General features: G+C 40.9%; 10 protein-coding genes across 12 annotated transcripts; all 10 read right to left on the reverse strand.

The window, feature by feature from the left end:
• Window positions 1-1,767: 1,767 nt before the first annotated feature.
• On the reverse strand, window positions 1,768-5,607 carry LOC149717605 (myotubularin-related protein 9). 3 transcript variants are annotated; one of them, XM_089840306.1, is made up of 12 exons: window positions 5,209-5,607; window positions 4,934-5,093; window positions 4,159-4,310; window positions 3,969-4,097; window positions 3,745-3,901; window positions 3,563-3,667; window positions 2,947-3,320; window positions 2,742-2,826; window positions 2,606-2,675; window positions 2,439-2,538; window positions 2,213-2,340; window positions 1,768-2,075 (listed from the first exon to the last, which is right to left on the reverse strand). In XM_089840306.1, exons 1-12 carry the CDS (start codon window positions 5,362-5,364, stop codon window positions 1,994-1,996), a joined length of 1,698 nt encoding a protein of 565 aa, XP_089696432.1. In that variant the 5' UTR covers window positions 5,365-5,607; the 3' UTR covers window positions 1,768-1,993. The 3 variants fall into 3 exon arrangements, with proteins under 3 accessions (XP_089696432.1, XP_089696434.1, XP_089696433.1); XM_089840308.1 differs by lacking the exon at window positions 4,934-5,093 and having other exon boundaries at window positions 4,159-4,274; window positions 5,209-5,350; XM_089840307.1 differs by lacking the exon at window positions 4,934-5,093 and having other exon boundaries at window positions 5,209-5,347.
• Window positions 5,608-5,732: 125 nt separating this feature from the next.
• LOC149717606 (hemicentin-1-like) lies at window positions 5,733-26,891 on the reverse strand. Its single transcript, XM_089834700.1, has 38 exons — window positions 26,579-26,891; window positions 26,215-26,511; window positions 26,041-26,160; window positions 25,826-25,975; window positions 25,395-25,505; window positions 25,050-25,343; window positions 24,877-24,996; window positions 24,669-24,818; window positions 23,914-24,207; window positions 23,738-23,857; window positions 23,532-23,681; window positions 23,393-23,420; window positions 23,267-23,274; window positions 22,757-23,047; window positions 22,579-22,698; window positions 22,378-22,512; window positions 21,338-21,480; window positions 20,915-21,071; window positions 20,563-20,856; window positions 20,233-20,504; window positions 19,030-19,153; window positions 18,674-18,709; window positions 18,294-18,587; window positions 18,103-18,225; window positions 17,880-18,038; window positions 16,783-17,037; window positions 15,718-15,966; window positions 15,039-15,575; window positions 14,722-14,976; window positions 8,772-8,919; window positions 8,505-8,653; window positions 8,007-8,138; window positions 7,693-7,928; window positions 7,394-7,634; window positions 7,041-7,328; window positions 6,804-6,974; window positions 6,497-6,729; window positions 5,733-6,425 (listed from the first exon to the last, which is right to left on the reverse strand). Exons 1-38 carry the CDS (start codon window positions 26,679-26,681, stop codon window positions 6,345-6,347), a joined length of 7,068 nt encoding a protein of 2,355 aa, XP_089690826.1. The 5' UTR covers window positions 26,682-26,891; the 3' UTR covers window positions 5,733-6,344.
• On the reverse strand, window positions 10,112-11,457 carry LOC149717607 (cell adhesion molecule Dscam2-like). The gene is made up of 4 exons (XM_089840312.1): window positions 11,106-11,457; window positions 10,746-11,033; window positions 10,552-10,671; window positions 10,112-10,487 (listed from the first exon to the last, which is right to left on the reverse strand). The coding sequence occupies exons 1-4, from the start codon at window positions 11,182-11,184 to the stop codon at window positions 10,207-10,209; spliced, it is 768 nt and encodes a 255-aa protein (XP_089696438.1). The 5' UTR covers window positions 11,185-11,457; the 3' UTR covers window positions 10,112-10,206.
• On the reverse strand, window positions 11,526-12,650 carry LOC149717608 (cell adhesion molecule Dscam2-like). The gene is made up of 2 exons (XM_089840316.1): window positions 11,866-12,650; window positions 11,526-11,808 (listed from the first exon to the last, which is right to left on the reverse strand). Exons 1-2 carry the CDS (start codon window positions 12,263-12,265, stop codon window positions 11,651-11,653), a joined length of 558 nt encoding a protein of 185 aa, XP_089696442.1. The 5' UTR covers window positions 12,266-12,650; the 3' UTR covers window positions 11,526-11,650.
• Window positions 12,663-13,662, reverse strand: LOC149717609 (cell adhesion molecule Dscam2-like). The gene has a single exon (XM_089840317.1). It carries the CDS (start codon window positions 13,383-13,385, stop codon window positions 12,837-12,839), a length of 549 nt encoding a protein of 182 aa, XP_089696443.1. The 5' UTR covers window positions 13,386-13,662; the 3' UTR covers window positions 12,663-12,836.
• LOC149717610 (cell adhesion molecule Dscam2-like) lies at window positions 13,784-14,714 on the reverse strand. The gene is made up of 2 exons (XM_089840322.1): window positions 14,353-14,714; window positions 13,784-14,279 (listed from the first exon to the last, which is right to left on the reverse strand). The coding sequence occupies exons 1-2, from the start codon at window positions 14,411-14,413 to the stop codon at window positions 13,945-13,947; spliced, it is 396 nt and encodes a 131-aa protein (XP_089696448.1). The 5' UTR covers window positions 14,414-14,714; the 3' UTR covers window positions 13,784-13,944.
• Window positions 15,981-16,775, reverse strand: LOC149717611 (cell adhesion molecule DSCAM-like). Its single transcript, XM_089840321.1, has 2 exons — window positions 16,399-16,775; window positions 15,981-16,322 (listed from the first exon to the last, which is right to left on the reverse strand). Exons 1-2 carry the CDS (start codon window positions 16,466-16,468, stop codon window positions 15,982-15,984), a joined length of 411 nt encoding a protein of 136 aa, XP_089696447.1. The 5' UTR covers window positions 16,469-16,775; the 3' UTR covers window position 15,981.
• Window positions 16,960-17,873, reverse strand: LOC149717612 (coxsackievirus and adenovirus receptor-like). The gene is made up of 2 exons (XM_089840323.1): window positions 17,470-17,873; window positions 16,960-17,393 (listed from the first exon to the last, which is right to left on the reverse strand). Exons 1-2 carry the CDS (start codon window positions 17,546-17,548, stop codon window positions 17,089-17,091), a joined length of 384 nt encoding a protein of 127 aa, XP_089696449.1. The 5' UTR covers window positions 17,549-17,873; the 3' UTR covers window positions 16,960-17,088.
• Window positions 19,182-20,164, reverse strand: LOC149717613 (cell adhesion molecule Dscam2-like). The gene is made up of 3 exons (XM_089840318.1): window positions 19,769-20,164; window positions 19,414-19,704; window positions 19,182-19,352 (listed from the first exon to the last, which is right to left on the reverse strand). The coding sequence occupies exons 1-3, from the start codon at window positions 19,833-19,835 to the stop codon at window positions 19,195-19,197; spliced, it is 516 nt and encodes a 171-aa protein (XP_089696444.1). The 5' UTR covers window positions 19,836-20,164; the 3' UTR covers window positions 19,182-19,194.
• Window positions 21,390-22,357, reverse strand: LOC149717614 (cell adhesion molecule DSCAML1-like). The gene is made up of 3 exons (XM_089840319.1): window positions 22,083-22,357; window positions 21,721-22,017; window positions 21,390-21,659 (listed from the first exon to the last, which is right to left on the reverse strand). Exons 1-3 carry the CDS (start codon window positions 22,150-22,152, stop codon window positions 21,535-21,537), a joined length of 492 nt encoding a protein of 163 aa, XP_089696445.1. The 5' UTR covers window positions 22,153-22,357; the 3' UTR covers window positions 21,390-21,534.
• Window positions 26,892-26,979: the final 88 nt, after the last annotated feature.

A 26,979-nucleotide genomic window follows, 5' to 3' on the forward strand; every position in this document is an offset into this window, starting at 1 on the left:
AAGTAAAAGGAAAAAATATATACATAAAATTGCTAGTATAGTGTCCGGAACCCGCCCCTAAGCCTAATAAGAGTGGCATACACGCCATTGTCGCTGAATTCCATTATTCAAATTTTTTTCCCCTAGCTTCATAAAACATTAAACGGACCAAAAACCGTACGCCGACCGTAATATACTCGCATAACTGTACTTGTATTTTTTTATAAGAAAAACAAATTCAAGGCTCAGTTTAGAAAGCGATAGATTAGTGGAGTTTTTCTTGGTTTTTTAAAGTCTACATGATATAGGATTGTCTATGTGGATGCAAAGACGTCAGATAGGGCTTTGAAGTCACCAGTCCAGTTTAAAATTAAAGGGATACTCTTCGAAAGAGCGTATAAAATAATGAATATATCAATTGGAACCATGTTTCTATCTACAATATTAAAAAGGATACGAGCGATTAGGTTTCAGTAATGGTGGCACTACGCGTTAGGCTATCCCGCCTAGCACTGGGAAGAATACCCCTATTGGACGCCTAGTACCACCTGACGGATTCATCCAATAATAGTACTTCCCAGTGCTTCGCGGGCAAGCCCAACTCGGAAACTTAATTGCTCGTATCTTCAATAATATTGTACTTAGAAACACGGTTCCAATTCGATATACTCATTATTTTATCAACTCTTTCGATCTTTCGATTAAAAAAGAAAAATTCTCGATTACGGTGTATCCCTTTAAACAATTCAGTTGTTACAGGATATTAATTTTTTTTGAAGTATATGCCTAGAACTTTTCCAGCTGGGGTTTTTGAAGCCGGAAGTTTATCTAGCTGAGGTGATGGGGGTATTGGTATATTGGTAGTGCGGTTACAGCCCCGATTCTTGTTCTCATTTCCCCCTTACGCAAATTAAGGGGAAGCTTGCTCTCTCGCTCGCTCGAAATGCAAATAAACGAAGGAAAACATCCACGTAAAATCGAAAAGAGAATATATTAAAATAATTTGAATATAAATTGAGCGCGGGTAACCCTAAGGGCTCATTAGACTAAACTTTTAGCCGATTTTTGTTTTTACTTTATGGTGAATTAAACTCTGTGTTAGTATTCTATACACTGCGCAGTTGGTTTACAGTTATACAACTTTAACTAAATGATTCGTTTAGGTAATAAAAATTGTACATATCATATTTAAGAAACTGCGCTGAAAATTGAGAGTTTGAAACAGAACCACACCGTTGCTGTGGCGAAATTGGAAATTAAAATATTTCTCGTATATTTCGATAAATGTCTCTCAATCACAAATAAAACTCTCCTGCTCATGTGTTTTATGTAAAAATATGACCCCATTCACGAGTTTGTAGTAAAAAATCCCCCCATTCACGAGTTGGTAGTAAAAAATCCCCCATTCACGAGTTTGTAGTAAAAATCCCCCCCCATTCACGAGTTTGTAGTAAAAAATCCCCCCCCCCATTCACGAGTTTGTAGTAAAAATCCCCCCATTCACGAGTTTGTAGTAAAAACCTTACCTTACTGACGAGTTTGTAGTAAAAACCTTACCTTACTGACGAGTTTGTAGTAAAAACCTTACCTTACTGACGAGTTTGTAGTAAAAACCTTACCTTACTGACGAGTTTGTAGTAAAAACCTTACCTTACTGACGAGTGAGTTTGTAGTAAAACCTTACCTCATTCACCAGTTTGGAGCAATTCCCCAGTATGAGTTTAAGTTAAAATATACTACTACTAATATTGGATTTATAGGTTACCTGTTACCTTAAAAAGCCATCGATTATCACAATGACATTTTAATCATACTAGATAATTTCAAGTTGTTAATTTACGGTTGGGTTAAACTTATACACAAATAATACCATTTCGGGGATTCATTTTAAATAGACAAATATAGCGTTATACCATCTCGTATATAACAATTTCAATAATATGCTTATAAATTAAGTGGTCCTTTATAGACACTGAGCGTACCTGTAGACAAATTTTTGAAGATCTCGCAGTTTTTAACTTTCAACAATAATCTCGTCGTTCGACGACTGAATAAGTCGGGCTCGAACGGCTTCACGTTCCAATTCCATTAGAGTTCTAATAAAAAATACACCAAAATTAGTACAAGGTATTTAGAATAACCCTAAACACGCGGCTTTCCCTTTCGAAATAATTAAAATTTAATTAAAAGTTCATTTTAATTAAATATTAATTAAAAACCCTATAGGACAGACCGTCTTAGTCGAGACGCTCTGGATTTCAATTCTTTGTCTTTCTCCCGAATTTCAGCAATAGCGACCCAAGCCTCTGATTGGCTCCTCAAATCGCAAACCCAACGCAAGTACATAGTTTGCCAAAGAACCTGAGTTCAGTTACATATTAAGTAATTGTGCATAGCGTTTTGTTTTCAAGCTATGCATTTAACCACAACCAAAAGCCAATTGATATAAATTAAATTACCAGGCTTTGTGGAGCGACGGATGGCCAAATAACCGAATTGTTTGGTTCATACATTGGATTTAAATACGTTTGCATAATATCTGGTCTATTGACATAAGACCTATTTGTGGAAAAAAATTGACAAACTGTTCTGAAATGGTTCTATAATAGGCTAAGAAGTACCCTACCATAGCGAAACTGTTTTCTCTGACAATTTCAAATCAACCTTATCCTTCTGACAATTTCCCAAAAACGTCCCTACATAATTAAGAATCTTTTAACTTGTAATCCCTTAATTAGTAAAATAATTAAGGCTTCACAGACCGAACTGAGAGGCGTAAACATGTTCGAACAACATTATTAGAAATTCCTCATTAAACTCGAATGAACAAGGAAACTGATAATGAATCTATGGATAAATTACGTACAAATCTATCAAATTGTGCAACACGCAAATGACAACAACATCAATACAAGCTGGGAGGTGCATTGGATAGGGACATTGATAAAATGATCAAATAAAACGTGCCTGATAGACGCAGTCTAGAAAAACCAGAAATGTCGGACTCTGATCTTTGGTACGAATACTGGAAGTAGTAAAGGCGCCCCTATGACACCTGGTCGTAAAAGGATGTCCGGCTTGAAGCCATTCCCTCTCCACCAGGGCCTCGAAACCACGAATGGTTCGGCAATCAGGGTCCAAAATGACCTGAGTCAAAGAAGAAACCTGCAAAGTGGCGTCCATTCCCTCAGCGCCGTGAATCAATACTGAAGCCCCTTCTTTGTCTATGACTTGAGCCACCAAGCAAGCGCAAGTAAGAACATCTTTGATGTTATTCAACCAATTGGAAGATTCCAAACGACTTAGCCATCTATCAGTACTGCTTTTGGTGTCGTTGCAAGCTTTAGGAAATAATATCCCAGTACATTGGAGATCAGTACACTATTTTGGGGTTAATTTTAAACACCCATTCTTGGAAACAGTTGGGAATTTTCTCTACCATCCTGACACTTTGGAAAATATTTCTATTTTGATAATTAAGTTTAGTCTCTAAAGTTTGGGTTCAATATCGATGTTGCCAGTTTTCAGTGGAGAAAACTCTCACTGCAGCCAAGCACAGTACGGTACTATTAAAGTTTCAAACCTTCAACTAGCTTAGCCAAAGAATCCAGAAGTGTAAAATGTCGATCAATTGGTTTCTGAATTTTACGCCACATTGGGTAATGCATTTCTGGTTCCACACCACCCCCTTCAAATCGGTAATTCAACATAAAATTAAGGACTAATCTCGAATAACCTATCCATCCCTAGTAAACCCATCCTGACCTTTGGTTCTAGCCAACTGAGCCAATGTCGGTGTTCTGGTATCAATAATGTAACCTTTCTTACTGGTGCCAACAACGGCATTTATCAACTTTTCATCCTCTTTGCAACGCTTATTGCTTGTGCCAACCATAGGTTGACTACTGCGAAGTAAAGCAGCCTATAGGTATTTGTATTCCTAAACATTAGAGAACTTCGAAAACTGACAGCTAAACTAGTTTTTGTACCTTGGTTTCTGGGTGAAAATAACTGCAAATGGGGAAACGACCGTAGAATCTAAAATTAGCTGACGCAATAAGCGTGTCATCGTCTACGCTTTTGGGTACAATGACGCATTTTGGATATGTGGGGCAGACCTACGTATTCGTTCATATTTTAACCTCTGACCTTCATTTGATAAAATTAAGCTAAACTCACAGAGAAATCTTTATTAACGTGGCTTAATCTCCATTCATCAGTGTACCCCAAAATTTTAGAAAATTCGGTTTCCGTGGAAAAAGCACTCCAACCATCCTCAAATACACCACTTAAGGCTTGGTGAAAGAAAGGATAGAAAGCTTCACAATTTTCTGTAGTTTTATTTTAAACCCACGTTAAAATCACGCCCTAGTTGTTTGATAATATAGACAATTTCTCATGCAAGGCCTAAACCACTAATTTTGGCTTATTTATTTCTAAGTGCAACAGGTTATAAATTGAATGAATCAAGAGACTCAATTTCGGCCATTTCGAATTTCATATATTATGAGGGTATGACCTCATGGCAACTCATTTTGATATTGCAATTAAAATCAATGATTATTACACGGAATATTGTAAATTGTATTTATATTAAAGGTGTTTCTAGCTGTTAAAGCTGTCATGGCTTCTTTAAAGCTAGTTAAATTGGTGATGCACATGGATTCATTGCAAACCATGGCAAATACACGAGACTCAATTTCGGCCATATTGAATTTCATATATTGTAAGGTATAACCTCATGGCAACTCATTTAGGTATTGAAATTAAAACCAATTATTACTACACGAAATATTGTTAATTATATTTATATTAAAGGTTTTTCTAACTGTTAAAGCTGTCATGGCTTCTTCAAAGCTAGTTAAATCAGCGATGCACATGGATTCATTGCAAACTATGGCAATACATGAGAAATGGCCTATGCTATGTTTTTAACTTTAAAGTTTAAAATCACCCAGAGATGAAAGCATCTCAATTGAATCCGCAACATTTGTACATTGCTCAAGGCCTGGAATGTCTAGTTGAATGACTCTGAAGTCTTTACATTTAAGAATTACAGTTCCACTGGTTATCCCAAATTTACGTTCAACTACATCAACTGCGCGGTGTAATAGCTAACGTTTTACCATAATAATGACTTGTGTTAGTCATTAACAATATACTACAACTACTATAACTACTTAGTGACCCCAGACAAAAACGTTACCATTGAAAAATAAAAACACTTACCCATAGTTCTTCATTGGTATCAGAACTAGATTTTCTTGAAGAAAGAAGTATATGGTGACTAGTAATGCATAATGTACCCTCTACGGGTTTGTGCAAGGGGCGTATCAATTTTACACCATCCAACTTCGGCGTTTTGATTAACTCCGAAAATTCCATTTTAAAATCTTCTCCTTGTCACTTTTCCTAAGCCTTGGTCACCGTTTTCGCGTTCACTATTGTCTTACAATATGAAACTCTAAATATTACACAGAATGATCTAAAATTGTTGATTAATACTATTTTAAACTTAAACAAATTAATTTTTAACGATATAATGTATTTATAATACAATAAATATTAACAAAACCTCTACGATACGTGTCTCAATTTAAACTCCTTCCTAACTCAAGCAGAAAAATTGAAACCGCGTCGGCTGCTACACCGGGACAGTGCTGGAAATAAGTTTACAGATGGTGCCATAGAGATGGATGGTGCCGAGACTCCCGGGAGACCTAGGACAAAATTAAACGAAATTAATAACGAAATTACGAAAAACAACTTTCAACTTTTATTCTATAAACAGCAAAATATGTCATGATGAAGTTTATACAGAGAGATCATTATTTGGTTGTTATCAGAATTCAGAACTATAGTTCACGATATATGGGAATCAAATTTTCAAAAAGGTCAAATATTTTTTCAAAAGCGCAAGACTCGGACTAAATTTTATAGGAATTATAGACAATTAATATTAGCAATGACAAAGTAGGGCAAACAAAAAAATAGTTACGAAATATTTTAAAATTCAAAGTTTAAAATGAGATGTATCAAATGCTTGACGAGAATTCATGAGAATATTCAGAAGAAAACACACTTAAATATACATAAAAGAATTAAACTATCTGTACAATATTAGTATCTTGTTTGGATTAATCCCATTGGCAATATAATTTCGCGCGGCGGCTCTTCTATAAATTATTATTACGGAGTTGTTTCTTGGCTTATGTCTTTTCAAGAGTCTCTTCTACTTACCTACATTACAAAATGTTTATTTTCGCACCAGTCCGTCAATATGGTCCTTAATTATTCGCGTCTGCAGTTAGTAGAGATTCAAAAAAGTGAAAAAAAAAAAAAAAATCCCCCCAAAAGAGAGATTTTCACTGAGGAGTATCGTAAACCGCCGGATCCTTCTTGAGGGTATTGTTCCCGGGATTAGGAAGTGGGCGGTCCTTCATATTCTATCATTTAACAAAACCGGTGACACTTCTTTAATACTTAACCCTAATTAATAATGGACCGTGAAACTTACTTGCGGCAAAAATATCTTCATTTCTTGGTTAGCAGCTTGCAATTTCCTCATGAAGGTCTCGTCTCTAACAGGAATGGTAGCGTAGGGTGCCGGGTAAAGGCACTCCGTATCCGCTGTTCCCTCGATTTGGGTCAAAGGTCGTGCTTTCTCCATGTCCACGTACCTTTGACCGTTACCAGGCGGCAGATACCCGTATCCCTTCTCGGAACGAAGAGTTCCATTCATATAAGGATCTTCATGATCGTTAGTGACAGAATTGATTAATTACACTAACAATTTGGTCAAGGGGTATAGGTTTGAAACATACCCGCGTGTAAAACACTATTCGTGTTTCTTCGCACTCTCTTAATCCAAAAACAAGCGACTATTATGACGACTAGAACAGCCACGATGGACGCGGCGACGGGAATGATTAGAGACAAGTCCGTGAAGACCGGCAATAAGTGTCCACTGTTCCCCGCCAGTGCCACCGGAGTCTCTGATTAAACCCAAAGAGTATTACACTATCCGAGTACCTAAAAGTCAAGATTTTATCGCAACGTACTTGTAGCGTCTGTCCTGACAGACAATGAGGTACTAGGATCGCCCTCTCCAAATTCGTTGGAGGAAGTCATGTAGAGCTGGTAATTGGTCACTGGCTCTAAGTCCTTCAACAAGTAGGAATGCTCCGAAACGGGCAAGACGGGCAACTGCTGCCAACTGCCACTTTCTTTCTTAAAATGTATGATGAATCCCAAAACTGACGAGGGCTTCGACTTCCCAACTGTCCACTGTATTTTAATGCTATGGTCAGTGGTATCCACCACGAAGGGTGTCGGAGGCGCTGGTAAATCTGTTCCGAAGATACACCCAAGTTAGTGCCATGACGTCGTAAATAGAAGGCTTGAAGAGGGCTACCTCCGCCTAGCGTCCTAATGACGACTTCCTGCGATAATGGACCACCTCCTGCATTGTTAACAGCTTGAACGACAACTCCATATTCAGTGTCTGTTCTGAGATTCGTCAAGAGATGCTCGTGATTTGCTGTGGGACCCGCGAAATCGACCGTTTTGAAGGAATATGGTTGGGAGGTTCCGCGAACTTTAAACCCTACGTAGAATACGGTCAGTTGACCATTCCATTCGTCCTTGGGTGGGACCTGCATATCCATTCGGTTACAAAGAACCCACATACAACCCAAGAGACAAAACAAATACCTTCCAAGCAACATGCAGCGTCGACGTTCCTTTAGGTTTGACGCTAACGTCAACTGGTGCGCCACTTGGTTCTTCTTCACCAGTAACAAACGCGACTGTATCCGAAGGATTGCTGCGTCCTACACTATTCTCGGCAACAACCGCCACAGCGTATGGAGTACCGGGATGTAACCCTTTGACCAACGCGGAGGGTTGGGAACTGGGTACCACCATCTCCAATAGACGATGGTTTGACCCTGATGAACCCGGAAAACAAACTTTTCAACACCACACCCCATCTTGAACCCTTCGCGTCAATACAAATCTTATCTTACCATAGTTTTTCCAGTACTGGATATGATACTGAGTAATTGGGCTATTGCCGCTATAAGGTTCCGCCCACGCGACTCCCACACTTCGACTCCAAACCTCTTGGGTTCTTACATCCAAAGGAGGCGCCGGAACCTCTTTAAGATTTTATTAATAATCATGAATAATTGGATTATTTATTCTAGTTTATGAAAATCTTTCCGCGAATTTTAATGTTTTTAAACACCCACGCGTCTTTTGAATTTCTCCGCTCCTTAACAAGAACGAAGTAATTTTTTGATTACACCCTACAGCCATCCAGCTGTCATAATGAGTTAAAATAAAAAGGCGGGGAACGGAACGACTTGTAAAAATTTCTACGCGATTAAAATATTTCAACGTAACTCGAGACAGAGAAACACGAGGATAGTTAGAAGCCCCCGCCTTTGCTTATGGTCTAATCTTACTCTGATAACTTGACGATAGTAAGAAAGTGAGAAAGAGAGAGAGGAAAGATGACTGACCTAGAACCGAGACCTTGATGTTCCTCTCGTCACTGCCGTAGGGGTTTTCCGTCCTACAAGCGTAGACTCCACCGTCGTTGCGATCAACTTCGCGTAGCAGGAGTTCCGATGCCAATCCTTTCTCAGTCAACGTCTCGAAAATTTCGTAACTACGCCGCGTTAATTAAAGTTAATTTAGATAAAAGATGACGCGCTCCAATTTCTTATTATTTCTAATTATTAAGGGCTGGGTTTCAATTTACGAGAGAAAGGAAACTCGAAACTTACCGTCCGTTGCCTTCCTTGACGAATTCAACTCCTTGAGATTTCCAGGAAATGGAAAGTGGTTGATCACCTTTGGCCTCGCAGGTCAAGCGCGCGCTTTCGCCCTTACGAACGCTGAGAGAGGTGAACTTCTCGTCAAAACGTGCGGGAACTGCAAGAAAAGTGGAAGAAAATAGCGTGTCATTACGCGGAACTTAATTAAATTAATTTTAAATTAAGATTAAAGGATTAATGTATGATTGTATCTGTAAAAAAACGGTTATTAAAATGTTTCTTTAAACATATGTTGTTGGTTTTTCCGCTCTTTTCATATTATTATTTTGGCCCATCTTATCCTCCATACCATTAATTGAAAGGTTAATTATTTTCTTAATTTTGGTTCCTAATGAATTTGACGCCACGCATTGGTATGATCCCGAATCTTCGTCTTTGATATCGCGAATAATCAAAGAGCCATTGGGGAACGTTTTAATTCGACCCCCGTTAAATAGTTGTTCGGGACCTTTAACCCACGTGACCACGGGGTCGGGGTGTCCGGAGGCCTGACAGTTCATTATGGAAAAACCCCCAATTTGACTGACCACGTCGGAGGGTTCGTGTATCCATTTAACAGGCGCTGGAATACAAATTTTATATAATATATAAACATATTTTGCGATAAACCAGGGGTCTTAATTCTTACCAAAAACGGACAGTGATGACGTCATAGTGGCCATACCAGAGGGACTATTAACAGTACATGTATAATTGCCAGAATGGTTAAGATTAAGATTTTCAATGGAAAGAAATGATGTGAAATCTCCCACAGCTGTTTGTTTCACATTTAAATTTTCGCTAATTTCAATTCCATCTTTTAACCATTTAAAAATTAAAGGTTTTTGGCCTTGAATTACAGTACATATAACCGTGGTCATTTGATTTTCTTTTAAACCCTTTGGGAATTCAAATTTTTGAATAACAGGGTTATCTATTTAAAAAAATATACAGAAAACTTATCAGTTTTCCGCGTGGGAAACATTTAAAGTTTAGAGAAAACATGAAAATACCTCGCGAAATCCCGAGGGGCCAATCACTTACAGTAATCGGTGTACACGACTGTACCTAAGGGGGTTTACGCGTAATCTTTAAGTTTACTGCCCTTGACAGTGCTTAAATGATTACGCATAATCCGTAATCGGTGTGAGAGTGATTAGCCCCTCGCAAAATCCCTAATATAATGTAAAGCGGACTTACCTTCATTGCTTTGCGCGCCAATATTCCGGAAAACCGTTATAACGAAAAACATCGCGAAAAACGAAGTACAGCACATAGTGAAGGTTTAAATGAATCAAATAAACTTAAAATTTGGACAAAAACGCTTCTCAAGTTAATTCCTCGATGCACTCTCTAGCATTTCTCAAAACACACTGATAATAAAATGGCGACAAAATAGATCCGTTTAAGGTTTTGGTGGTAGCCGAGAAAGGAGAGACCCCTCGCGCAAGTAAATGGAAACGGGACCAACGCGAGAAACGTGAAAAATTCCGGGAAATTCCCCAATCTCCTTACCACGGATTGTTACGGTCATTATCTTGGTCACTAACTGACCAATCCCGTTCGATGCCTGACATAAATATCTTCCATGATGTCCTTCAATAACAGAATTCGAGTGCCATCGACTTTCATTCACTTTTGTAAAACCAGGTGCATCGCTATTGTCCGATAAACTGGATTTATTTTCTACGTGTTTACAAAAGGGTTAGCGTCGTGAAAAGGGTTGAAATGATGTTTTTGAAAGACGGACCATGAAGTTTTTGGAAAGTAATTGTTGGTGTAGGAAACCCCTTTGCTTTACAGTCGATTGTTAAGGGGTCACCAAGGGCAACGTTGAAATTGGTCGGGTCATCCACCCAAATTGGTGGAGCTAAGTTTTATTGATAATACAAAGTGATTTTGAAAATATTTTTGAAGTCGAAAATATGAACATTATTGATTTACCATTGACGGTCAAAACGGATGAATGTTGCGCGCTACCGTAATTGTTACTGGCGATACAAGTATAATTACCGGAATCTTCCGGACCGACAGAAATAATATTAAGAATAGAAGTATCGCTTAATTTCGTAATTTCATGTTTATCCTTGATTTCCGATAAAATATTTTCATTGAATTTCCATTGAAAATTCAGGGGTTTACTCCCTTGACTAACAGAACAGAGAAATTTGGTATTTTGACCATTTGGAATAGTCGGTGGAAAATTAAACGGTTGTATTATGGGTTGTTTTCCTGAAACGTTTCGTATTATTTTGGATGTGATGTATACGATGATTAACGCCTTTATAGAAAAGATGGGCTTACCCGCATCGCACCGAACCCCCGTAAAGTACGCAACCCATATAAACACGGTTGCACTTAATGCCTTATCAACAATCAACATTATTTTAACTTAATATCACTAAAGATATTGAATTATTTATACTAAAAGAAATTGTGAACTGATTTCGCCAAACGTTTAGCGATGTCTGAAGCTCTCTAGCTCTCAAAGACGAAGGAATGGCGTTCCTGCCTGAACCTGTCCATACATTACAAAGACCACGAAAAGGACGAGATGGAAACCGTAGCGCTACCCCGCGAAAATGAGCGCAAGTATAGAGAATGGCGCCAAAGATGAATGAACTACCCCTAAAAACCATCTTTTGTAAAACTGAGTTTATACCTCGAACATGAACAAGTATAATTTTCGATAGCCCTTTCCCAATTCCGTTTTGGGCATCGCATTGGTATCTTCCGGCGTCCATTTCGGTCGCCGACACCACAAAATAAGTACCGTTACTTGGCAAGATGTTATCATGGCGTATTAGAGACTTTCCATCATGATCTACGCGGTTTTATATACCCTTTAGTTATAAGAAACTCATCCAGGGAAGTGTTACTGACGTACCAGTCACTCTGGACCACGTAACAGTAGGTATGGGTAGGCCCGCTGCCCCACATAGCAAGGTTAACCTTTCACCCGAAGCAACTTCGACGTCGCTTGGCTCTTGGGACCAACTTGGAGGCGCTGCGATTTAAATTACTTCAGTATTCCCATTTGATTTAAAATATATCAATTTAACACCTTCGACAACCAGATTAGCGGTGTGTTCAACTGAACCAAATTGATTTGAAACAGAGCACGTGTAATTCCCAGAATCTTTTGATCCAATCGCGGAAAACTTCAAAACAGAAAGACCCATATCTTGAGATATCTGAATATCAATGTTCTCAGTGGGAGAGATGGTATTTCTATTTTTGGACCATTCAAAATTCAAAGGTTTATCCCCTTTTTGCGTTGAACAAATCACTTTAACTTCCTCGCCCGGTGTTGTTTTTGACGGAAAAAAGAAGGGTTGAATTTCGGGCGGAATTCCTAAAGATGAAAACGGATTTGAACGCAAAAACGAGGTGCGAATACGACCCAAAGGATTGAAACAGCAGCTTACCCGCATTACAAACATGACAGCAAAGAAACACAGCATTCAAAACCGCGACGCGGAAAACTACATACATATCTAAACCTTGAGATTTGTAAATATAGCCCGAAACAGTGAAACTAAACCGTTTCTGTAATCCTCAAAAACACTAATAACCAAAGAAGAATTTATGCGGGACACGCTGTTGTATGACGGACTGAAAATACAGTGATGGCGGACTACTACGGAAATTCTGTCGCTCCCGAAAAATTGGATCAAAGCATGAAAATCAAATGGATACGCTGGTGGTCCCTGGTGTTGGAAGCGTACATCAACTTTTCGGCAGGTTAAAAAGGCGGGAAGTTTAGGTCGACGACAACAGGAAACGAACGCGTACGCTCTTATTGTTCAATACCTTTCAACCGGACGTCACATAAACAATGAGAAGCTATCTTACCGTGAACCGATAGCGAAATGATTTTCGAAATTCCCGTGCCAATTCCGTTATTAGACCGACATTCGTATCTACCCTCGTCACTTTCCTTCGCGGACGTGACCCAGTGCGTCCCGTTACTCGAGATTGGGCTGTTGCCTATAATTAAGTACCGTTACAATGGACTTCACACCTCATTCAAGTTTAAGTACCAGGAGATTTAAACCAAAACGTTTCAGGTTTGGGTAGACCCGACGTTTGACACTCTAATTTGAAACTATGACCCAACAAGACGCTCTGGTCAGTGGGTTCAAGGACCCATATTGGTGGCGCTTCGACAGTCAATTGCGCCGTGTGTCTAGCAGTACCGTCAATGTTTGATACAACGCAGGTATAATTGCCAGAATCGTTTGGTGTCACTTTGCTAATTTTTAGAACAGATATTCTCAAGTCTTGTAAAACCGTTACTTCCATTTCTTTTGAATTAGACTCAATATCTTTTCCATCTTTTAACCAATGAAAGGTGAAAGGTCGATCACCCTGCGTCACGGCACATATCACCGTGGTTTCTTTATTTGAAATTATTTTCTTGGGAAATTTAAACGGTTCAATTTCAGGCGGTACACCTAAACCAGCGTATGATATTACGTGTTGGAAATTTTGGAGCGTGAAGGAGGGCTTACCTGCCATGCACCGCGATGAAAAGTGACTCACAAGTACAATAATTACAGAAAAATCGGTACGGGAAAACATATTCAACTTAAATTGACGATTTAGTTGGATTTAAACGCGTATTTAAGTACAAAATATAGAGCAAATGGGCTGTAAACCGACATTGACGATGCCCGAGTCGCCAAGATGGAAAATAAAATGGCGTAGTAATTTTCGACCCTAAACAAGGACGATAGAATGGTCTAAATTCGGCGGCAGTAGCGCTGTCTGGTGATGGAAGACCTTAACTATACGGAAGACACAATTGGGCGCGAAACACGCATGGTGGAAGTGGAATTCGGAGACTCACAACTAAGAGACGCTCACCATTGACGGTGACAGTGATGGACTTCTTAATTCCGTTTCCCAACCCGTTATTGGCTCTGCATTCATACGTTCCACCGTCAGTTTCCTGAACTGATGGAACAAAGTACGTCCCATTTCGAGACACCTCGTTCGGGCCACGGTACCAGGTTGTCTCTGGTTTGGGTAACCCGGAAGCCAGGCAATCGAGTCGGAGACTGCTACTTAATAAGACGTTCTGATCAGTTGGTTCTATAGACCATACAGGCGGGGCTAATCAAGCATCAGAAAAAGGGTTTTACAACATATTCCCAATTTCCAAGTTGGAATGGGGGTCACCTTCAACAGTCAGCTTCGCGGTATGTCTAGCGACTCCGTCACTATTGGAGACAATACAAGTGTAGTTTCCTGAGTCTTCGGACCCTACTTGTAACAATTTCAACACGGACATCCTCAAATCTTGCAAAACGGTTATAGATAACTTGTTCTTGATATTTTCAATGATTTGCCCATCTTTTTGCCATGAAAACACAAAAGGACCATTTCCTCGCGCAACTGTACACATAACTGCTGTCTCAATATTCGATTCAATTTTCTTTGGAAATTGAAAAGGTTGAATTTCAGGAGGGCCGCCTAACTCAAACGAAGTACAGTTGTTAGTCCAACATCCATACGCGCATCAGTGAAAATCAAAGGGTGGGCTTACCAGCATTACACAAAACAAATATCGCGCTCACAAGAGCGATTTTGTCTAAGGAAGTATACATCGGATTTTTTATGTTTGAAAGGCAACTAGTAACTAAAAACGATTCCACTGAAGATAATTTAACAGATTACGACGGAAAATATTCACTCAAACGCTCGGACAGCGAGTTGCGAGCTAAACATGGCCGACTACTGATACAAATAGTACTGGAGGAAGGCCGACGGGAGAAGTTTACAATGGAATTAACGACAAGATATGTTTTTTCGAGAAACTAGCGAACTCTGGCGATGGAACCCGGTATTATATTCCAGTAAAACGGAAACCAAGAATTGGCGGGAAAAACTGAACCCCAACGAAATCAAGCCTCACCATGAACTGAAACGGTGATGACCTTCTTGATCCCACTCCCTAATCCATTCTTCGACTGACAAACGTAGATCCCCGAGTCTTGTTCCTTAACAGAGTTGATAATGAAAGTCCCGTTCGCGGACAAGGGCACAGAGTCGTGGCCTCGGTGCCAGGACGACTCGGGTTTGGGGAGACCAGTAGCCTCACACCCTAAACGAAGACTCTGACCCAACAGAACGCTCTGATCAGTTGGTTCCAGGGTCCAAACGGGTGGTGCTGTTGATAAATATAACTATTCGTATTTTTTGGTACGAATGGCAGGGTTCAATAGGTCAAACCTTCAACTGTGAGTTGGGTAGTATGACGAGTCGACCCAGCATGATTGGTAACGATGCAGGAGTAGTTTCCACTGTCTCTAGAACCCACAGAAACTATTTTCAACGCAGAGAGACTCATATCATCAAGAAAAGCTATTTCCACTTTATTTTTCTGGGAAACTATCACTTGACCATCTTTTTCCCAACGAAATGTATAGGGACGATCGCCCTCAATAACTGTACAGACAGCTTTAGTTTCCATATTAAGCTTGACATTCTTTGGAAATTTAAACGGTTCAATTTCAGGCGGTACACCTAAACCAGCGTCAATGATTACGTACTTAGCATTTTGGAGCGCGAAAGAGGGCTTACCTGCCAAACACCGCGAAGATATGTGAAGCACAAATATAAACACTACACTTAAGTGACTAGATGAAACCATAACTAATTTCGGCGCAGCTTCAGTTACGAAATGGGGAACAAATAGACTGACAACCGTGATACACAGAGTAAGAGAAGATATGGTGGAAAATAAAATGGCGAAAGAGTTTCGACCTCAAAAACGACAATGGAATGGTTTAAAATCGGCGAAAGTAGCGCTGTCTGGCGATTGAAGACCCAAACTATATCAAGACTCAATCTGGCGCGAAACACGCTCGGTGGAATTGGTATTCGATGACCCCAACTAAGAGATGCTCACCATTGACTGTGACCGTGATGGACTTCTTAATTCCGTTTCCCAATCCATTATTGGCTTGGCACTGATACATGCCGCCGTCAGTTTCCTGAACTGATGGTACAAAGTAGGTCCCATTTCGAGACACTTCGTTTGGACCTCGGTACCAGGACGTCTCTGGTTTAGGGAGACCAATGGCGATGCAGTCCAGCCTTAGAGTACCCCCCAATAAGATGTTTTGGTCCGTTGGTTCTTTGGACCACACAGGTGGAGCTATAAGGCAAAGCATTAACCTTCGGTCATTGATATTCTGAAATGAAGGGACATGAGGTCACCTTCAACGGTCAACTTGGAAGTATGCCGCGCGACTCCGTCACCATTGGTGACAATACAAGTGTAGTTTCCTGAGTCTTGTGAAGCAACTTGAACTAACTTCAAGACTGACATCCGCAGATCTTGTAAAACTGTAATTTCAAGACGATCTTTGATTGTTTGGATATCTTTGCCGTCTTTTTTCCAAGAGAATGTAAAAGGTCGAATTCCCTTAGTTACTGTACACATTACTGCAGTCTCACTGTTGGCCTCGATATTTTTGGGGAATTGAAATGGTTGAATAATGGGAGGTACACCTACGAAATCGCACCCATTGAAACTAGTGTTAAACTCAAGCGATCAAAACTCCCGGAAAAGAGAAGTTGGGCTTACCAGCATTACACAATACAAATACCGCGCTAAGAATTGAAACTTTGGCGATGAAAATACGCATTGAACTCATTTTTCTCTTACTTATAATATTGACAGAATAATTATTCCTAAATATCGGAGTTAAGGTACGAAAATTAACCTAAAAACGCATCAGAATTACCACCGAGCGCTCTAGCGAGTTCCGGGGTAAACATGGCCGACTACAAATGGAAATGAATGAGGGAACGCCGACGGGCAAAGTATAACACAAGACTAAAGATAAGATATGTTTTTTGAGGAACTAGCGAACTCTGGCGATGGAACCCAGTATTAAATCCAAGTGAAACGGAAACCCGGAATTGGCGGGAAAACCTGAACCCATCAACTAATGAAATCAAGCCTCACCATGAACCGAAACGGTGATGGCCTTCTTGATCCCACTCCCTAATCCATTCTTCGACTGACAAACGTATATCCCCGCGTCTTGTTCCTTAACGGAGTTGATAATAAAAGTCCCGTTCGAGGACAAGGGTGAGGAGTCGTGGCCTCGGTGCCAGGACAACTCTGGTTTGGGGAGACCAGTAGCGCCACACTCTAAACGAAGACTATGACCCAATAGAACACTATGATCAGTCGGTTCCATGGTCCAGACGGGTGGTGCTGTTTATAAGGAATACTATTCGTATTTCTGGGTATGTAAGCCAGGGTGTATTAAGGCAAACCTTCAACAGTGAGCTGGGTCGTATGGCGAGTTGAACCAGCGGGATTTGACACAATGCACGTGTAATTACCAGAATCCCTCGAATCAACGGACACTACTTTTAATATGGATACACTCATTTCATCAAAAACAGCTATTTCCACTTTGTTTTTCTGCGACATGATCGCTTGACCATCTTTTTCCCAACGAAATGTGTGAGGACGATCACCCTCAGTGACTGTACATACTGCCTTAGTGTCCATACTAAGCTTCACGTTCTTTGGAAATTGAAATGGTTGAATTTCTGGTATAATTCCTGACAATTCATCACCAAATCTTATAACAAAACTCATATGGAAGAAATTGGAAACGCAACTTAAGGTTCGGCTTACCCGCAATGCACCGCGACGCGAATATAGTCAAAGCCATAAGGCAAAACCAACGAACCATTATAAACATGAAACTAATCATTTTCTGATTATCCTTATCAATAACTGGATTATGAAACTAATTAAAACATTCAAAACTGGAACACAGTGAAGGAATAGAACCAACAGCGTCTGAATTGCGGACCGAGACTTATGTTCCCATACCCTCCCAAAACAAACATGGCGAGTCTTGGTGATAGCATAAAAACTTATAGAAACGACGAAAATTAGCGAACATAGCGCGACCTGTCGAGGTTTTCCAGAAATTCGGCGAATTGCACAGGGAATGGCGCGAAACGCGAACTCAAGATGGATGGTCCTTATATGGAACCAAACCCGAACACCGCCGTGAAGAAAACAAAAACGGCACTTACCCTTGACACCGAGCACTACTGCTTTCCTGAGAGGCATTCCGATTCCGTTACTTGCTTCGCAGACGTAATGTCCTTCGTCTGACTCGGAAACTGACGCAAATACCAACGACCCGTTCAAGGACTGGCTAAGGGCTTCGTTCAAGTTGGCGGTAATTCTATCTGTAACCGATGGTATCATTAAACACCAGAACAAGCCACAGCGCGTATTTTCATTTATAAATACCTGAGGAAGTCTTGTACCACTTGACTGTTGGCCTTGGCAACCCCATAGCCGAGCATTTCATGGACACACTTTGTCCCAGAAGAGCCTCTTGATCCATTGGCTCAGAGACCCAAGTTGGGGTTGCTGTAACAAAAACAACGGAGAAACTTCGATGATGTACTTCACTAAGCATAATGTTTGCAATCACTGACCTTCAACAATTAGTTCCGACGTATGCTGTGTCGTTCCAAACGTGTTTTTAACATCGCATGTATAGTTTCCAGAATCATTCGACGACAATGAAACTAATTTTAGGGCCGAAAGCCTCATATCTTCGAAGTAGGATACCTCGTATTTCCCTTTTTCCAATTTTAATGTTACCCCGTCTTTTTTCCACGTAAATGTCAATGGTGGGTCACCTTTAGTTACAGTACAGAGAACTTTCCATTCTATATTCGTGCTTAATTTTTTGGGGAAAGAGAATGGTTGTATTTCAGGAGGGTTTCCTGAAAACGATACCATTGTTAGGAAAAAAGCGCCTGTAAGGTTTACCAAACCAAGTAGGGTATAGCTTCACAAATGGTCGGCTTACCTGCAAGACTAGATACGACGCAAAGTACCAATAACCCTAAGCATTGGAGTTCCATGGTCAAAAATTATTATTACAATGACCTTTTTGCGTTTCAAACAAATTAAATGAAAATAATTTAGCTAACACACGTAAACACGTTTGCTACCCGCGACCGCGAGATAAAATGGCGTCCCATCCCACAGTGGATATGTAATTGTATGGAATGAGAAATGGAAGAAGAATGTTTCGGAAACAGTAGCGCAACCTAGTGCCCTTCGAAGTAAGCTTAGATTAATAGTGTCAACCTGGAGATTGGGCGCGAAGTCAAATTGGACACTGAAGCCCGTACTCAAGCACTTGGTGCTTATGGACCTTACCCCGAACGCTGAGGGTCAGGGTTTTGCGAAGTCCGGGACCGATTCCATTGGAGGCTTCGCAAATGTATTGACCTTCATCAGTTTCCGAAACTGAATTAATTTCCATAACCGGTGAATCCTCCGCCTTTTCAACAATATTGGCATCTAAGGCCAACAATATACAGGTTAGTGACAGATGGATATTAGGTCAAAACGCTGCCTACTTTGAGTTCTGTACCATTTGACCTTGGGTTTCGGTAAACCCGCGGCGGTACAATTCATTCGAACACTCTGACCCAGAAGAACGTTCTGGTCCGAGGGCTCAACCACCCAAGTAGGAGGAGCTGGAGTAAAATGACATGGTTCACCTCACAATTGTATTTCGCGCGCTAATTTAAGAAGTACCTTCAACCACTAACTGGGCAGTATGTCTAGAGGAACCGTATGCGTTACTGACAACGCAAGTATAATTCCCAGAATCAGAAGACGAAGCAGATATAATTTTCAATACAGACAAACTAGCTCCCTCCAGCAACATGATTTCTATTTTATTTGTTGCTGAAATGGTATGACCATCTTTCTCCCATAGGAACTCTAAGGGATGATCACCGCGAATGGCAGTACATACGGCTTTTCTTTCATTATTACTGTCAACACCATTTGGAAATGTAAAAGGCTGAATTTTAGGCGCAACTCCTTAAATAGAATAGATATGATCAGAGCCAAAAGGCAATACGACTATGAATGAAGTTGGGCTTACCCGCATAGCAGAATTCTAAAGCTATTAGTAATAACGGGATAAACGTGTTCGCGCAGACCAGAAACATATTTACCGAATTATCCAGATTTAAATACCTAACTCACACATACAACTGAACTTAAATGGGAAATTAATCTCGGAACAGCGAAAGGTTTAGTTGAAGACCCAGAGACTGACCCACCAGAGCTGCAACTACAGAAATGGTCCGAGGAACATGGCGGAACATCGAGAAACGCGAATGGCCCATTTAAGACAACAATACTGGAGACACTAGTGAAGCCTAGTGGTACTTTTAGGAATTCAATCAACGATGGAAATAGTTGGCGGGAATATGAAATGGTATACTCAAAAGCCCACCCATACGTATGGCAAGATGTAACGCACGCGACGCAATACAGGCTTACCCCTAACTGAGACAGTGATGGTTTTACTAAGACCAGACCCTATGCCATTCTTGGTCACGCACGTGTATCTACCGTGGTCTTTTTCCGAAACTGAAGATATAACCATGACGGGATTGGCACCAAGATTTGCCTCCAACAACGATTCGTCTGTAAACAAGGGCGAGAATGGTCAACTCCATTCCTGAATCCTGATGAGGAGCTGTACAACTCACCCGCGGGTCTAACCCAGTACGTTTGTGGCTTGGGTAGACCAGTTGCAGAGCAATTCAAGTGAACAGTCTGACCCAACATAACATTTTGGTCTGTGGGTTCCACAACCCATGTTGGAGGCGCTTTGAAAGGTCAATTGTTATCAAGGATAAATAATCAACAATTGGTTTTCCGAAGTACCTTCAACAATTAACTGGGCTGTGTGTTTAGAAGAGCCAAATGAATTACTGGCAATACAAGTATAGTTTCCGGAATCGGAAGACGAAGCTTCGAGTATTTTCAAAATAGAAAGACTAGCGCCTTCAACAACCATTATGTCAATTTTGTTGGCAGCTGCATGTAACTTTTTCCCATCTTTCACCCACTCGAAACGAAAAGGAGCATCTCCAGAAGTTATAGTACAAAGTGCCTTTCGTTCAGAATTAGTTGCGATATTACTTGGAAAAGAAAACGGCTGAATCGTAGGAGGATCTCCTATGAAGAAGTTCCATTGAAACAAACTGGTGCCCCTTAGAAATGAAGCGAGGCTTACCTGCACGACACAGCGAAGTACAAATACATAGTAAAGTAATTGTTAACGCGACTGAAGCTACCATATTTAAATTTAAAGGACTTAAACTAATGAACAACGTTGAAATTAAATGGTGTACGAAACATGTAATAATCCTGCAATGGAAGAATGATGCCAACTAACGCGAAATGGTACCGCGCGATGTGAACACCCTTATGGCAATGGCGTCCATACCAAACTAGCCTTCTATAAGGCGATAAAAATGTATTTCAACTTCATGTACGAAGTCTTTGTAGAAACACAGGCGGTACCTAGTGGACAATGTGCTAAACAATTCCCACACAAAAAGTTCCCGGGAAAGTCAATCTAAAGTCCAGGGTCTCAACTACTCCACAAGAGTCAACTGAACCGAACCATGGACATAAATGAAACCTCACCCCTAACAGATAACGTGACCGTCTTGCGAAGCCCGGAACCTATTCCATTGCTGGCTTCACATAAATATTTGCCATGATCCACCTCAGACACGGCTTCGATCAATAGCGACCCATTGCTCTTTAAAGGGAGCTCAAATGGTGCTTTGTGCTCTATGATAACAGAGGGCCAAGGTTAGAATGAAGAATCGGTTAAGGTTCGGCTTGTTAACCTTCAATCTTGTACCAAGATGATCGTGGCTTTGGTAAACCAGAAGAGGAACATTGCAAGACAACGTTCTGACCAAGGAGCGCGTCAATGTCCGACGGTTCCTGAAGCCACGTCGGAGGAGCTGAACATAACCATGAAAGCCACTATAATATTCAAATATTCAAGCCATTCCCAATGAATACCTTCGACAATAAGCTCGGCCGTATGTCTTGCAGAACCAAATGCATTAGTCACAACGCATGTGTAATTTCCGGAGTCGTTTGCTGTTGCTGTTTTAATTATCAAAGCTGAGAGACCTATAGACTTAAACTCCTCGATTTCAATTTTCCCAACCACTGAATTAATTTCTTGATGACCATTTTTGATCCATTTGAATTTTAAAGGGTGATCACCCTGTTTGACAGTACATAGTGCTTTTCGGTCAGCAGAAGCAGTAACATTAATTGGGAATCGAAAGGGTTGAATTTCAGGAGGAACGCCTGAATCCATTGACAGTATTAGTGGATGGTATGAAACGATCTAGAAAACCCTGTAGTTGGCTTACCCGCATTGCATAAATGGCAAACCATACTCAATAGGAAAAGATGAAACGCGACATTATGGATATTTTCCATATTTTTTAAGACCAACAAAACACGAAACAACCGAGACAACCGCGATACGACGAACGATATGAAGCCAATATGGCGTTCAGACTACATCTGACATACACTGGAAGTGTGCTAACGCGCCAGCGAAACCTAGTGAGCGCCATGGAAACTCGCAATATCCTTTATATTTTCAAGGAATGGATTTGGCGGGAACATACAAAGAGTTTCGGTCAATGGACACTCACTCACCCCTAACAGTCAAAGTGACGGATTTGCGAAGACCTGACCCGATTCCATTGATTGCTTCGCAAACGTACCTTCCCTCAACCTTCTCGGAAACTAATCCGATGTGCAAGTTTCCGTTCAAAGACAATGGGTCATTATCTGGAGCAGGGAAGGAATTGTCAGGTGAAAGACAGCGAAAACGCTGCCATGGGCTAGAGTACTCACTGGGCTGTCTGTACCAGGTCACCACGGGCTTGGGTAGACCCGATGCCGTGCAGTTGACCGAGAGACTCTGTCCCAGTAGAACATCCTGGTCAGAAGGTTCCATAACCCATACAGGAGCAGCTGTCAAGAGAATTTCAGTACACGTAATGAAGGAGATGCCTTCATTACATGTACTTACCTTGGACTACAAGTTCGGCTGTATACTTCGCAGTACCATATGCGTTGCTCGCTATGCAAGTGTAATTGCCAGAGTCTCTGGTTTCCGCTGAGAGTATTTTTAGTACTGATAAACTTACACCATCAAAGTATGTTATCTCAACTCTTTTTGACTCATCATTCAATGGTCTACCATTCTTTTCCCAGCGAAATTTTAATGGCTGGTCACCTTCTATCGCTGTACAGACAGCTTTACGCTCCGTATTTGTTATATTAGAAGGGAATGAGAATGGTTGTATTTTAGGTGGTAACCCTAAAGTTAATACAATTTTAACACCTCTTCATCGAAATTCGACAAAGATTCTAGAAGGGGTACTCTTACCTGCATTACACCGCGGTAAGAGTAAACCGACCAACAAAGCTAATAGAGCGCGGACGTAGAAAATCGAGATGATGCGAGTATACATATTTGAGATTAAATTATTGGGCTTTAAACATTAATAAAATGACGTGAAAATCCTATCAAACAAACGTTGAAACCTTTGACAACCGATAAACACCGAGAACGGTTGGTTCTCAATGCTACACCATTGTCTCTATGACGCAAAGTGAGGAATATGGCGGATGAACTCAATAAAATCATTTGGACTTATTTTACCAGTGATTTCTCAAGACCCTGGCGGGACCTAGCGGTATATTTTGTAATTCAGCAAGATTTTAGTATGATGGCGCGAAATCCCAAACCCAAACTCCAGGGAGCGACCATGAACACCATGTATCAAAACCGCGTTTCTTACCCCTAACTGAAAGAACTATGGCTTTCTGTAGGGTCATTCCGATACCATTCTTAGCTTCGCATACGTATTTTCCTTCGTCAAGCTCGGAAACCGAGTTTATCACCAAAACGGGATTGTCACCAAATGCGTGCACTTTCCCCAAGGATTGACCTATGAATGCACCGAGAATGGTCAACTACAAGTGGATAGCAAAGGACAGACCATACCATCGGGGCGACTCCAAGAGACATGGGGTTTGGGTAGACCGGTAGCTGAACAATTCAAATGTACTGATTGTCCCAGCATGACATCTTGATCAGTGGGCTCAATCAACCAAGTTGGCGCAGCTTTGAAGGTTAATGCATGTTAGTTTTGGTTCTAGAGATAGTGACATTCAAAGCACCTTCTACAACCAACTGCGCCGTTTGTCTGGAAGTTCCGAACGAGTTGCTGACCACGCACGTATAGTTTCCAGTATCGGTCGCAGTTGCCGATAATATTTTTAGAACCGAAAGACTCAAATCTTCAACAACCGTAATTGAAAGTTTCCCGGTTTCTGGGTTTAAACGTTTTCCATCTTTTTCCCATTGGAATTTTAAAGGGGGGTCACCGCTTACTACGGTACATACCGCTTTTCGTTCGTTATTAATTACAATATTATTCGGAAACGAAAATGGTTGAATCGACGGAGAAAATCCTTAAAAACATTTTCAAAATCAAGCAACTCTCAAACCCCTTAAAGGTATGCAGTGTCGCTTACCTGCCAAACATGGTGTTCCCAATAAGCTCAAGAAACACAACGCGATCGCGTTCAGATGTAACATTTCGCGGCAATAATCATTCATACGCGTTTTATAAAGAAATGAAGATTAACCTAATGCCTTTAAACCCAATAAATATCCTAAACAAGGTCAGAATTGAGAGGAGCCTTAATCTGTAGATGACGACATTGGTGTAATGGCGACCCAAGTGTATTATGTGGGTCTTTGGGAACAAATACAGAATATTTTCACGGAAACACAAGCGGTACCTAGCGATGAAAGCTTAAACCATTTCCAATAGAAATAACCCGCGGGAAAGTCAAGTTGTATCATGTGAGGCCATGACTCCCAACCCAACCCGATCTATCGCGGCTACATCCATAACCTTATTTCTTACCCCTAACTGATAGCATTATAGTCTTCTGTAAGGTCATTCCGATACCATTATTAGCTTCACATACGTATTTTCCTTCATCAAGCTCGGAAACTGAGCTTATCACCAAAACGGGATTGTCACCAAAAGCGTGCTCTTTCCCCAAGGATTGACCTATGAATGAACCGAGAATGGTCAACGCGAAAAGTGATACAAAGACCGTGCTCGTTACCATTTGGGCGCAGCCACGAGACGCGTGGCTTTGGTAACCCCGTTGCAGTACAGTTCAAATGAACTGTTTGACCCAACATGACATCTTGGTCTGTGGGTTCTATCACCCATGTTGGTGGAGCTATGAAGTACATTGTAAGCTTTGAGTTTCTGTTGGTGTCACTTACAATTTACCTTCAACAACCAATTGGGCGGTGTGACGCGAGGAGCCAAAAGCATTATTTACCACACATGTATAATTTCCGGTATCAGTTGATGAGGCTGACAGTATTTTTAAAACCGAGAGGCTAACACCTTCAACAATGGTAACATCATATTTCATTGAGTCTGGTTTTATAATCCGACCATCTTTTTCCCATTGAAAATTCAATGGTGGATCGCCCCTCGTAACTGTGCACACAGCTTTCCTCTCGCTATTTGTTTCAATATTATTTGGAAAAGTAAAGGGTTGAATAGTCGGCGGAACTCCTGTAGAAACACGGGTTAGTAACGTCCAAAACGCGAAGGGGCAAGGCTTACCTGCATAGCACGACCAGCTGAACAAACTAATGACGGTAGCTAACGCGATCGCGTTTTGTGAAAACATAACTAAAATCATAAAACCAGATACAAAGATGAAGTCGAAGTTGTCTTAACAATGAGAATTAACTCAGCCGATTATGAAATATTTCACTAGTCATAGGGTAACACCTACAAACGTCTTCATCGCGCGGTGCGGACTAGCTTGGGAATGGCGACCGAGCTGAATATGTAGGTCTTTGTAAGAATTAGGTTTTCAAGGAGCGTATTTCAACGCAACACAAGCGGTACCTAGCGACAAAACCTTAAAGTATTCTCTACCAGAAGAACCCGCGGGAAAGTCAAGTTGAAAGTTGAATTCCAACCCAACCCATCGAGCAATGCGACAGCTCTAATCCCAGTGATGACAAAAACCCAGATGAATGTCTCACCACGGACAGATAGATTAATATCTTTGCGGAGACCAGCGCCAATTCCGTTCGTGGCTTCGCACGAGTATTTTCCATGGTCATCTTCGGAAACGGACACAATGACCAAGTTCCCACCATCACTAGATGGTCCCTGAAGAACGGTCTTCAAGTCTGTTGGACGTACAGCAGTTAAAGATTTCTAAGCCTATGTACAATGGTGATACCAACTAATTCACCTTTGTTCCTATACCAATATGTTTTAGGTTTAGGAAGACCTGACGCGGAGCAGTTTAAAATTAGCGTTTGACCAAGAAGAACATCCACGTCAAAGGGTTCCACCTTCCAAGTTGGCGGGGCTGAGTAATGACTTAATGTATCTCTAATTCTCTGATATTAGAATACATTAATACCTTCAACGACAAGTTCCGCTGTATGTCTAGCAGAACCATGTGAATTAGATACAATGCAAGTATAGTTTCCCGAATCGGAAGCAGTCGCCGACTTAATAATCAAAGCTGATAAACCAATGGATTTTATTTCTTCTATTTCGATTTTCCCATGAATAGGCGATAGTTGCACACTACGATCTTTGATCCATTGAAATGTGAACGGTGGATCACCCTCTTTTACATTACATACAGCTTTCCGCGTGGTTGAAGTTGTGAAATTACTCGGAAAAGAGAAAGGAACCAACTGTGGAGGAACTCCTGAACGAAAAACGTCCTCATAATCACATAGATGCAGCAGTCAATCAAGGGTGAATGGATATCTTACCCGCAAAGCATGGAAAATTCGTAAACAGAACGACCAATAAAACTTTAAACACTGTTGACTTGAATTTTTCGATGTGAACAGACTTAATTACCGCGGCATTCATAATTACAGACCTATAACCGCGCCTGAAATATCCGACAACGCGAGACTAACAAGGGTAACTACCTAGCAATACTAAAATGGCGCAGCGAAAACTACCCAATGAAGAAAACGATATGATTTTTGGAATCAGTAGCGTAGTCTGGCGACAATATTGGAAATTTACCAATCCCAACAACATTGGCGGGAACATACAAAGAACTCTTTCAAAGACCCAGATCACCAAACCCAAATGGAGCTTACCCCGTACCGCCAGCACCACTGTCTTCCTAATGGACGCGCCAATCCCGTTACTGGCTTCA

The sequence above is a fragment of the Phalangium opilio genome, unplaced genomic scaffold (assembly GCF_054372755.1).
Source record: "Phalangium opilio isolate 3A_F unplaced genomic scaffold, DU_Popi_V2 ptg000003l_1, whole genome shotgun sequence".
Lineage (NCBI taxonomy): Eukaryota > Metazoa > Arthropoda > Arachnida > Opiliones > Phalangiidae > Phalangium > Phalangium opilio.